The following is a 12,467-nucleotide window of genomic DNA, read 5'->3' as shown; positions in this document are numbered from 1 at the left end:
GTACAATAATTACCTTGCCATCTAACCAGTGAACACTGGATGTAGGTAGCCAATTTCTTCCAATTAAAAATAAAACAATGAACAGCACAGATATTGCTTGTATATTTTATTTTATGTACAGTACATGTAAAAAAAAAACTAAAACAAAAACACAAAAAACAACATAAAATTTGCCAATAACATTGACCAATGTGGGCAACAGTAGATAGCCATGTTGCTCATCCACAGGTTTATCCTGACAACCTATAGCCATGTTGCTCATCCACGGGTACATCCTGACAACCTTTTCCCTCTCAGACATGTAGCGGGGGGAAGGGCTCTCTCCTAAACACTGCCTGGCAACCAGTGAAGCACAACAGCCACACCATTGATTATGAGGTGGGACGCACGTATCACAAGCTCCCCCAAACACACTCCTCTAACCCGACAATCAATGAGCCGGTTCTGACCGTGTCAGCTGGTTCGACAGACAGGTTCAACTTAAATAACAAAAAAAAGGGGGGGGGGGGGGATCCAACTAACTAACGGAGACAGGCCGCTTGTCTCGAGACTGGATGTGTGCAATCTGCAGGGAGCTTGAAAGTCAAGACTAGGCTGTGGGTGACGCTAGGCTAACCGCGGTCTCTGCCGTTGACCGTATTCACGCAGTGGGCATTTTGCTCCTGAGCAGGACATGAGAGCAAAATGGCCACCGCGTGAATACTGTCAATCGTGACCTTCCCCTCCTCTTCAAAACAGTGCCGCTTTCAACCCAAAAGGTCAGTAAAGGCCAGCTGTGCAGTCCGTAAGACTCAATAACCGCAGCCTGCAAACCGGTAGTGACTTTGCTCCCCAACCCTTTCCTTTGCACGCTCAGCAGTTGAATTCACAGTATTCTTACAGCATTTCTTCAAAGTTTCAGCTTTTAATTTATTATGCATAAAGAGGGGGGGGGGGGGGTGACATATTTCCTGTCCCATTTAGCTCCAGTGGAAACATTTAATGCAGATTGTTGTAGTGTGTGTGTAATAGGTAGGTTGAGCGACTGACCACCCAAGTCAAATGCAAGAATACAGTGTACACAACCACCCTCCAAGGTGTCCCCCGAATTGTAGAGAAAAATTAAATACAAAATCATCTCCAATGCTGTGGAGTCACAAGATTTTTTTGAACTGTGGATAGTCATGTGACTTTTTGAACTGTGGATAGTCATGGGACTTTTTAAACTGTGGATAGTCATGTGACTTTTTGAACTGTGGATAGTCATGTGACTTTTTAAACTGTAGAGTCACAATACTTTTTGAACTGTGGCTAGTGATGTGACTTTTTAAACTGTGGATAGTCACAATACTTTGTAGTTTTTGAACTGTGGATAGTCAACTTTTTTTAACTGTGGATAGTCATGTGACTTTTTGAACTGTGGCTAGTCATGTGACTTTTTAAACTGGATAGTCACACGACTTTTTAAACTGTGGATATTCATGTGGCATTTTAAACTGTGGATAGTCACAAGACTTTTTAAACTGTGGATAGTAATGTGACTTTTTAAACTGTGGATAGTCACAAGACTTTTTAAACTGTAGATAGTCACAAGACTTTTTAAACTCCCCCTGCTGCCTATCTGGGCTGTATCTCCAGCTAGCGTGTGTGTTTTTCTTCTTTTTTGGACAGTGAGCTTACAGCAGGCCACCAAGGTACAGATAAAGTGCTTTTTTTTCTTTTTTTCTTTAAACACGACACATTAAATAATTAAAGTGAGTACAAATTAATTCAGGGGGGGGAGGGCGGGTCTTTCCCCTGGACCCGCATCACAACCAAAAAAAAAAAGAGAAAAGAGTCTTCTAAATAAAGTCCCCCAAAAACAAATGAAATGGAATCGACACCAATGTTGTCCTGGAGAGGACAGAAGGTCAGTATAAATACGTCCATGTCATCCCACTAGGAGGCTACAGAGGATGAACAGGAGACAGGAGAGCTGGGAACATCGTCATTGTCTCTGGATGGAGCCGTTTCACATTTTCACATCTGGAAAGTAAAACGTTTTCTACTAAGACTTTTAAAACCCACGGTAAAAGCCCCTTTCCCTGGTTTGTTCAGCCGCGGGTCGGGGACATCCGATGAAGACGGATGAGACCGGGAAAAAAGAGAATGGAACGGAGTAAGATCTCTCAAAAACCAAATCTGTGGCGAGGACCATGAGTGACAGCAGCAGATTTTTTATATTTATTTTTTAATGGACTTATTGTTAGGGATAATAAATACATTCGGGTTCTTGTAGTGTTGCTGTTCGGCTCTCTATTGAAACGTCTGGTTTAAATCTGCTAAATAAAAAGGAGGAATATTTCGGTACAGAGTAGACCATGAGATGCCTCAAACTGGCCTTTCTTGCTCCCTTATCCAGTCTCAACAACACTTCACCTTGGCAGCCATTTTCCTCCAGCCCTGTGAAGAAGAAAAAAAAAGGAAAAAGAAAAAAAAATAGCGGCATATAAATAGTAGCCATGGCAACCGCACGTACTCCCCTCCTGGGTCTTGATGACAGAGTCTAGAGCGTTCAGAAAAACCTCGGCGACCTCTCTTCAGCCCTCAGCCCCTGAACACAGAGAGAGGGAGAGAGAGAGAGGTGGGGAGGGAAGTAAAGTAATAAGAATGAGCAAACAAGGCAGATCATATTCTCCATATAGGGGTATCCTGACTGTGTTTAGATTTGGAGCTGGGAAAGTTGTGCTTGTTAACAGATGGCATGTTACTCATTAAAAGATTACAGGACATTTCTAAATTCAACCCAGAGGTTTTAAAGGATGGCCTATATTTTAAGAGAGCCAAGATGCAGTATTCGGCTACTTGCCTGCCTGCTGAAATCTCTAGGCGGCTGACGCTGCAAAAAAATTAAATGTTTCCCTTACGAGCGCTGGGGGAAAGAAACACCAAATATAGGCTACTCTCGATCCCTTACAGTGCAGATTCTGAACTAGTTGGGTGCGTTGCCTTCTTCCACATGGCTACTGAGCTTGTACCAGAGTAAACAAGGACTGTGGGGGCTGCCTGTCTGTGTCATATCACTCAAGAGACAATATTAACCTTTGAGGGTGTGTCGAGGACCTGCTGCTTGGCTGGCTACCCAGGGTCAACACAAAGAAACCAGGGAAACAAGGCGTGCATAGCCAAGATATCTGTCATAGACATCGCCTACATGTTCAGTGAGTGTTCTTGACATAAATCATAAATTAAATGGTGGGGTGGGCAATTTCGGCAGCTGAAATAGAGCAAGGTCTGAATTAACTTTTTGCGCCCGGTACCGTGCACTACGCACACGCAAAACAGCGGTTTTCTAGACTCCCAGCAGAGGTACTTAATTACTATTTTTTTTTTTTTTTTTACTGTATGTAGCACACTCTCAGGGGCTCATACAGAAACAAGCATTTCATCATAAAGTATTCTGGATTTTATTATGACAAATAATAAACGAACTTGAAAGGTACAGGCTGGATTAAAGAGTTCAATATTTCAGCAGGCGGTTTTGTTATGGGTACTTTTCAACGACCCCAGGAACACCTTGACAGAGTCAGACCAAAGAAATCTTGATTGGTCATCAAGATTCAGGCCACCCAGAGATTTTAGAATGTCTGATTACAGGGCCTGGGAGAGGGAGAGAGTGAGACCAGATTATTTTCCTCAGTGCATTTGCTTTATTGGCATCTGTTGGGATATAAATACAATTTCACCAAATATTACCAAAATGGTTCTAAAAGAAACCTTTAAGTGGAGCTGCAATTAATCTCAAGGTTGAATCATACAATTGTCCCCACAACAAAAGTTACGTTTGACATCCAAAGAAATTGTCAAATTAATAAGACTGTTTCACTGGAATTCTGTTGCTAGGGAACAACTATACCGCCAACTAGGGGTGTAACGGTACGCGTATTTGCCCCCCTGCGACTCCACGGTACGGACATCACGATTGGTTATAGGAAGCCATACGACGAATGCATCTCAGGGAGGACTATACGACACTAGGTGGAACTAAGTATAACTTGTACTACCGACTGTTAAAAATAAATGAAAAGAAACCTAGCCTTACACATTTTGTGATTTTGTTGCTTTTTCCCCTGCTGTACCGAACCGTGACCCCAATAGCGAGCTATGCACTAAACTGTGACCCCAATACCGGAGGTACACACCGAACCGTGGCTTCTGCTTTCCGTTACACCCCATACTGTCAACTATTGCATTAGCAGACATTCATCAGGAAATAAACTCTGGGTCCTTTTTAGAATGTCATTGTTGTCACTTTGAAGAACCCTACTATCCAACATCACATGGTTGATTCCAACCAAAATAATGTCAATTGCATCACCACTATTTAAGTTGCGTTTTGTGTTTTTAAGTTGAAAGTTGTGTTTTCCGGGAACTTAAGTTGGCTACTGCGCTCCATAGCTGCAATTCAACCCAAACGGGGCACTGCCTCTGCACTGAAGTCACTATTGACTGACCTTTTTGTGTTTCCTTTATTGACACTGTGGGTCTCGTTAAAACGTCTGTATTTCCTCTTGCTTCACGCTCAAGTTTCTCATTTCAAGGAAACAATGAAGTTAATCAAATACACGCCGTGCTCACAGTGGTGTGAGACATGCTGTGTTTTTACATTCTCTGTCTGTTGTGCGGTTGCTCCACTGAACTGAAGTCCAGCCAGGGGCACGGCAGCCAACTCCAGCATCCAGAACACACAACTTGCAGAACAGTGGTCCAACTAAGGAGACTTGTCAGGAAAGATGATGCCAGATGATAGAGAAATAGGGTCTAGGATGAAAAATAACTGGAATTATCCTAAGATCTTTGGTTGATCAAAGCATAGTAACAAACTCCCATCCCCCCAAAAAGAATCAATGAAAAAGTAAGCGTGGTAAGATTACAGTAGAGGTCTGACTATAGCAGACTAACCTACGTTTCGCAGTGGGAGAGCAGTGAGGTGATCTCGGGGCTCATGTAGCCTACGGCCTTGGCGGCCTCCAGGATGGCTCTCCGGTACATCCCTTTCTTCTTGCGGTTGAAGCGCGACCTGAAGAACTCCCTGAAGGGCGACAGCTTGGCGACCGAGAGCTGGGAGGTGGTGGGCGAGCCGAACCACGCCACCTTGGCCTCGGGCCACTGGGCCTCGCAGCTGGCCGTCTCCTGCTTGCGACTGCCGCTGATGGTGAGGACCCGCGCGGGCCACCAGGGGAAGCCATGGATCTTCCCCCACACGATGTCGCCCACCGCCACCGCGTGACCCTCTTCCGTCACGCACTTGGACATGCTGCGCGTGTGCAGCCGCACGGTGAGCGGCGGCACCGTCTTACAGTCGTCCCGCGAGGGGACGGAAGACGAGGACACGGATATGTCCTCGCCGGGCGCCAGGTCGCACAGCTCCGGTGAGGTGCCTTCGGAGCTGAAGGACTTGGATTCGTCCAGGCTGTCGCTGCTGCACACGGACAGGCTGGAGGAGTCCGCCTTGCGCTTGCGGAAGTTGATGAGCAAAGTGAGGTCGCTGTGGCCCTGCTCCACCTCCTCTCCCGAGCTCCACAGCTCCAGGGAGTTCTTGCCCTCCCCTGAGTCTTCAGAGTGGGGCAGGCAGGGACCAGGCACCCTAGGGCTCCGTCTACTGGTCCCCCCTACAAGCTCTGCCTCGTACTCCACCACACTCTCCTCGCCCTCCCTTTGAGGAGGTCTCAAGCTGATCTTTGGAGAGGGTAAGTCCTGACCCACGGTGGTGAAGGGCCTGGTTAGTTTGAGTTTGGGAATGGACACGGTCAAGCCTGACCTGGTGGCATCAAGGATGTGCCGTTGCTCCTTGGTGGGCTCAGAAGGGTCCTTGCCGTTTTCCCTCAGGCCGTTCTGTGCCAGCTGCTTGGGACAAAATGGCTTGACTGAGCCATGGACCCGCGAGGGGATTTTGATGACCTCCCCCTTGCCCTGCGGAGTGCTGTAGGAGATCTTTATGACAGGACTGTGGGGAATCACATTACCCCCGGGGAACTTCTCCCCCTCTGCCTCCCCCCTCTTGTCCTTCCTGAGCCGCTTGCTGTCGAAACCAGTGCCGTTCTCTCGCCTCTTAGTGTCCTTGGTGGTGGCTATGTCCTCTTTCCTCGTCACCTTGGTGGGAGTGTCTTTAGCATCATCGTCGATCTGTGTCGCGTTATCTTTTCTGGAACCCTTGGTGTTGGTCATGCCGTCTTTACTGTCCTCATCACTGTTGTTCAGCGTGTTCTTACACTTTTCACATAGCACCTGCCGTGGACGCAGACGGATAGTGCTCATGGTCATGCGGCCTGGCTCTTGACTCCGCCTCTTCCTTCTCTTGATTGGTCGCGGAGGGGGCTGAGGTATCCATTGGCTGTAGCTGTGACGCACCCATAAGGGTCGAGGGAAGGGGGCTCCTTCAAAATAAGGAGGGTAAGAAGCCTGTCCAGCGGGCACTGATGTGGGCACAGGGAAGAAAAGAGGCGCACCAGGTATGTCATCTTCAGGAAGTGTGTTCTCATCCTTGGGTCTGTGTGAAACCTGGCTGGGAGATTTGGGAATGGGCTCCTCACTCAGAAACTCAGGGATTTGATAAACGGGTTTGGATACTGGGAATTCCGCCAGCCTTGTTGTGACATCTGGTAGACAGAACAGCCCAGTCCTAAGATGTGGAGATAAAACAAACAAGAAAAGTTCAAATAAATAGAAGACATCTCTCAAAGGTCCTTTGTGTCAAAGTGTTAGAGTAAGTTGTGTCTGTCCGTCTACGTCGGCTTTTAAATGCATTTTCAAGAGTATCCGTTTGTCTGTGTCCATCTCCGCCGGATTACGGTCCGTTTTGACAGACAGAAAAGCTCAGAGGGTGAACTTTTGGAACTGACAGATATGTTACCATCCGCAAAGCTGTCGTTTCTGCAAAGGCACGATTTGCTTTAGGTTCTAATTTAAAAATAAACAAATGGACAGCGATACCTTCAATCTAATTTCTATCCGTTCTGTGATGTATCAATGTAGCCACAGCCTAAAACTCATGCAAGCAAACATTATTGTTGAATGTGTCTGTACGTACATTCTTGTTGGGGACAGACATTTCTCAAATTCTCCAGTTAAGCAATTTCCGCCATGAGTGAACATTAGTGTAATGCATTTCTTGTCTGTGACCCCGCTCGCTGCAGCACTGAAGACCACTATTCCAAGTTCCAACTTAAAACCAGGAAACAAAACAGGTCTGAGCCTGAGCCTGTCTAAACTGTTCAAAAAGCATTCTCCAAGGTCCGCACTGTAAAAAGACTAATTACCGAAACCCATGGCATTTTTTTAATATTTTCCTTTTCTCCTAATATGGACACGCGACAGATATTGTTCTCCCCCCGTCACCTGTATGCTGAGCCTTCCTTTAGCGTGTGTGTGTGTGTGTGTGTGTGTGTGTGTGTGTGTGGGGGGGGGGGGTTGGAGACACAGAACCAGTGAGTAGCCAGGCTGTCATCTACCCACCAGGATTTGGCCTAAAAAGAGCAAGAGTGCACCGTCTCCGCTCGTGAATTCATTCCTCACGCCCCCCTTTTCATGGCGTGGGACCTGCAGACGCGTCTACGGAAGGCCCATCGTCTAAGGAGTTATTGAGAGGTAGCTGGCTGGCAGCGTCACGGCTGTGCTGCTTTAGTCAAGACTAGAGTCAGCAGACAAAGAGACTACAGGATGCCCAGGAGCCCGCCCCCCCCCCCCCCCCCCACCTCAAACATCTGACAAAAACAATCCCATGAATCACTCGGGATTCTGAGAAGTAGGGCGAGAGCCAGGAGATTTCAGTTTGTTTTTGCATCCATGTCCACTGGGGGCTTGTGTGTTGTGAGATTATTAATTATGGTACATTTGGGGAGCCCATTCCTTTTCCCCCCCAAGAGAAGTAATTGGCAGGCAGGCACCTCTCAATGGCCTCACTCACACTGGGGCCTGTTCCCGCAGACCTTTTTCATGTGTGCTCCTTAGCAAATATTAGCCTCCACTGAGACTGACACAGCACACACAGTGCTGCATGTAAGGAGGGACAGAGAGTCCCAGCCAGAAGAGAGTACAAGGACATTCATAGCGTTTGTCAAGCCATGACTCCGTACAGGGTTGGCATTTTATGTTGCGAGTGTACATGTACGCTATAACCAGATAAGGAGATCTGACTGAATAACAGTGACAAGAAAACCTGGGGAACACAATGAGGGGAAATCTCCATCAACTGAAAAGGAAAAGGGCTAGATCAAAGATTTTGACAGCGACGAGGCAGAAAATATAGGACCTACTTAAAGCGTGTTTATTTCATTTGGGAGGGTTATTCCTGAGTGCTCACATACATGAAAGACGTCCAAGCATATGGAGGGTGAAAGCTGGTAAGATTCTGATGCTGCACGTCTAAAAATAAACCATGTGGCTTTTAAGGTGTACTAGTCTGTACTAAGAGCAACACAAGGCCAGGACATGTGACCATGTTCCTGTGTATGACACACATACACTGACTGGACCAGAGAAGTCATGACCCGTATCCATATTCCATACATCACTATATCATACTTTTGTGGCTCAGACTTTTAACATAGTGGGTGTTTTCTAGATTACCACCAAGAAAGACCTTTTGTCAGGCCAGACCAAACTGCAAGGCAGCTGGCCGCTTGGCCTTGGGGGGTCCATATTATATATCATATTATAGTCTAACAGTTAGCATAGAATTAAATCAAATATGTTTATCCATCTTTGAACTGTCCCCCTCCATATCCATTGTTTGTAAGCATCTAATTTGCAGGGCTTGTGGGGGTCTATCCTCTACTCAGTGAACATGCTGTAGTTCATTAGATGTGAATTGAGACTCATGGGCCAATAGTAAGAATAAAATATAGCAAATATCTGGGTGAATAAAGGGAACACGTTTCAAAATACAATGACAGAATGATGTTCAAGCAAGGCCTCCTCTTTACCATACGTTTGTCTGGTATGCATGTGGCTAACGGTATGCTAACAATGAGATATGGATGAACCCAATGACATTACAGCCAATTGTTCATGAGACTGATGAAAAATGATTCTGACAGGGTCATTGGCTTCATCTATACCGCTTCCTCATAATAACAAGGTATATGAAAGTCTAGTCGCCTAAACTGCGAATGGTTTGCCATCGGCTAGTTAGCTAGCGTGATAGCTACCCTGCCAGCTAACGTTACAATACATTGAAGTCTTTTGTATGAAGGCCCAACTGGCTAACGTTAGCTAGGTAGCTTAGATGAGCCGTTAGCTACGGTTAGCCAATTATATCGATGTAGCTATAAAACTGAAAACATTTCGAAGAAACACTACTCACTTTTTGTTGCAATCGAGTAATATCCCCGTGTAGCTTATTTCGCGATAGGTTAGTGTCACCACCAGTGTATCGTTTAATACTTGATCGACAATGACAGGTACCCGAGAGCCGGCCCGCAGCTCGTCGGCCACAGCCTCCATGTTTTCCCGGTTGAAGTGTCCGGCTTGACGGTGCTCGATCCCGGCCAAGGGAGCCACGATCGCGTCGGCCAAATATCCTACTCGCTTCTCTTTCCCAGCACAGGAGGCTACACCAGGGCACGAAATGACGCCATCGCCCCCACCAAGTCAATTACAACAGTACTGCCACTGGTGACATCACACAGAGACGAGCAACATCTTTCAAGATATAAGGCCTACCCTTCTTTCCCACTTGGAATCATTTAATAACGTGACTATTAACGACTCTGGACTTTCACATTATTACATACAGGCAGCCTCAGTAGCAGCACATTGCGAGTCTCATCATGACGTGTTTAAATCCTAAAACTACTACACCACCCAGACATTATTGTTACCATTTCCCAATTTATTTCCCTCCTTTGGTTTTATATTATTTTGACCATATTCTTTAATATCATATTCTCATTCTTGCCACAAACGGTAGCCTACAGTGATAAGCATTAAAATACTATTACTATGCCAAGAGTAGACCATACGAAAATTGGCATAATTTGAAATGATCTAATCCAATCAAACATGTTAAAAGTGAATTGTACAGAAGCGCAAAACAAAACTAAAGATACATGATATGAAGGAGAGGGATCATACGGACACCTACGGGAGACTGCAATTCAACACTGGCCCCTGTAAATATCCTAACCCAATCATTCCAACCCCCTCCAATGTACAGTCATTTACCTAGTATGGTTTTGTCAATAATTCAATGTACAATTGTGTTTGTTTGTACAGTGTCTCCTCCCCCCCCCCCTCAATGTACAGTGTTACTTGTTTATACAGTGTGCCCCCCGCCCCCCCCCCCCCCCCAACCACCTCCAATGTAAATTACCCAGTATGGTTGTCAATATCCCAATGTACCCAACCCCCCCCACCCAACCTCCAATGTACAGTTTCTACGTCAAATGTATATACTCCCTTTTCTTGACTCCTTCTGTATCACAAACAGTACTGTATTTGCAAATCTGGTATGTCATAAATGTATAGATGTAGCAGTACTGACTATCTGTATGTCATGTATGTCATATATGTCTATATGAATTGAAAATGGGGGACCCTGATGGAAACAAGACAAACGTCTTTCTCAGGTCTGCATCCCCTTAACAATTGTATGTATTGAGCCGTACTGTATTGTACCCATTCTGCAATCTGTTAAATAAAGTTTTCATTCATTCATTCATTCATAAGAAATAAAAACAAATGAATAAAATAGAAACACTGGACAAATTTGAAACAATCAATCGGGGAGAGTAACTTGGGATCTTTACTGTAAGGTACATTAATGAAGGAAGCATTAGCTCAGTGCAGACAGAGTGTGTCAAACAGTGAAATACAGTAAAACTCAAATGGCAGGATGACACACAAAAAACCTGTTAACTTTTTCAAGGAAAAGATGAGGGCTCTCCAGTGAAGGCGACAAACCGATATTCAATATCTTTCACATTCTTCCTCTCCAAAAGCTCAGCCTGTAACTTCCTCGTCTGTCATGAAAAAAATAAAGATTCAGATGACCAAATCCAGCACACGCTAGTTTAATTCATTGTTGAGTTCGAATATTAAATTATTATTTGTGATTTTGGTGTAGTTGACTGTTCAGGATTGGTACTAACAGACCTCTGCCATGTCCTGCTCTTGCAGCGTGCCCCTGGGCGTGCTACAACTCTCCTGCATCACCTGGACGTGACTACGGATCTGCTCAAGCTCACGGTTGCCGGCCAGTCTTTAAGAGGGGTAACACGGGTCAAAGGTCAAGTGACAAGTATTCAAATTCTAAGCCGCATGTACAAAGTATGAGTCGGCTCACTGTTGTCTGACATGATGGTCGGTAATAATATGGGCTACACTGAAGTGGGTTCCAAACCTCACCAATAAAAATGCACACATCTGCAGTGTGAGCTCTAGTAGTGCAAGCTCAGTTATCACATGGAAGTACAGAAACCTGGGCCTTTTATAGACCACATAATATATTATGTCCACGTGAAGAACAAAGGAAATGCTGATGTGCCATGACGGTTGTACAGGCATTCTCTTTCCACTAGGTGTCTCTATCTGTCTAACTGAGTGAGCCCCGGGTTGCTGTGTGTAGTGAGGGAGCTGTGGCACGGATAACAAACAGGTGTGAATGAATGAATGAATGAAAACTTTATTTAACAGATTGCAGAATGGGTACAATACAGTACGGCTCAATACACACAATTGTTAAGGGATGCAGACCAGAGAAAGACTTTTGTCTTGTTTCCATCAGGGTCCCCCATTTTCAATTCATATAGACATTTATGACATACACAACATACATGACATTTATGGCATAGGGACATATAGGTATTTAGTACTGATACATTTGTGACATAAACGGTATTCAAATATACAGTACTGTTACCCCTAGATCCTGACAGAGTATATACATATGATGGGGAGGGGACTGTACATTAGGAGGGGGTGGGTGGGTGGGAGAGAGATATACATACGGCGGGGAGGGAATATATACATGCGGTGGGGAGGAGACTGTCTATTAGGAGGTTGATTGATTGATTGATTGAAAACTTTATTAACAGATTGCAGAATGGGTACAATACAGTACAGCTCAATACACACAATTGTTAAGAGGATGCAGACCAGAGAAAGACTTTCGTCTTGTTTACATCAGGGTCCCCCATTTTCAATTCATCAGGACATATATGACATACATGACATACAGATAGTCAGTACTGCTACATCTATACATTTATGACATACCAGATTTGCAAATACAGTACTGTTTGTGATACAGAAGGAGTCAAGAAAAGGGAGTATATACATTTGACGTAGAAACTGTACATTGGAGGAGGTTGGGTGGGGGGGGTTGGGTACACTGGGATATTGACAACCATACTGGGTAATTTACATTGGAGGTGGTTGGGGGGGGGGGGGGCACACTGTATAAACAAGCAAAACTGTACATTGAGGGGGGGGGGAGACTCTGTACAAAC

General features: G+C 45.2%; 2 protein-coding genes across 3 annotated transcripts in view; both read right to left on the bottom strand.

Moving 5' to 3' along the window:
• Window positions 1-1,685: 1,685 nt before the first annotated feature.
• pwwp2b (PWWP domain containing 2B) lies at window positions 1,686-9,552 on the bottom strand. 2 transcript variants are annotated; one of them, XM_084321496.1, is made up of 3 exons: window positions 9,323-9,552; window positions 4,921-6,640; window positions 1,686-2,572 (listed from the first exon to the last, which is right to left on the bottom strand). In XM_084321496.1, the coding sequence occupies exons 1-2, from the start codon at window positions 9,460-9,462 to the stop codon at window positions 4,921-4,923; spliced, it is 1,860 nt and encodes a 619-aa protein (XP_084177622.1). In that variant the 5' UTR covers window positions 9,463-9,552; the 3' UTR covers window positions 1,686-2,572. The 2 variants fall into 2 exon arrangements, with proteins under 2 accessions (XP_084177622.1, XP_084177621.1); XM_084321495.1 differs by having other exon boundaries at window positions 4,925-6,640.
• A 1,328-nt stretch (window positions 9,553-10,880) lies between these two features.
• Window positions 10,881-12,467, bottom strand: part of LOC311234675 (leucine-rich repeat-containing protein 27-like) — a gene marked incomplete at both ends in the record, with an annotated part of 37,171 nt that continues 35,584 nt past the window's right edge. Inside the window, 2 exons of the mRNA XM_084321920.1 lie at window positions 10,881-10,979; window positions 11,113-11,218. Of these exons, the coding sequence (XP_084178046.1) occupies window positions 10,881-10,979; window positions 11,113-11,218 (205 nt within the window). The remainder of the gene's footprint in view (window positions 10,980-11,112; window positions 11,219-12,467) is intronic.

This window comes from Notolepis coatsorum, assembly GCF_963971535.1.
Source record: "Notolepis coatsorum genome assembly, chromosome: 9".
In the NCBI taxonomy this organism is placed as follows: domain Eukaryota; kingdom Metazoa; phylum Chordata; class Actinopteri; order Aulopiformes; family Paralepididae; genus Notolepis; species Notolepis coatsorum.
The sequence above is the reverse complement of the archived record's forward strand: the minus strand, read 5'-3'. Positions and strand labels throughout refer to the sequence as shown.

Excerpts from the sequence above, each read along its gene's own strand:
- pwwp2b (XM_084321495.1), bottom strand. The coding sequence starts at position 9,462 with ATGGAGGCTGTGGCCGACGAGCTGCGGGCCGGCTCTCGGGTACCTGTC. Across the intron at positions 6,641-9,322 it reads TTACTCGATTGCAACAAAAA|GACTGGGCTGTTCTGTCTAC; the intron begins GTGAGTAGTGTT and ends TCCACATCTTAG.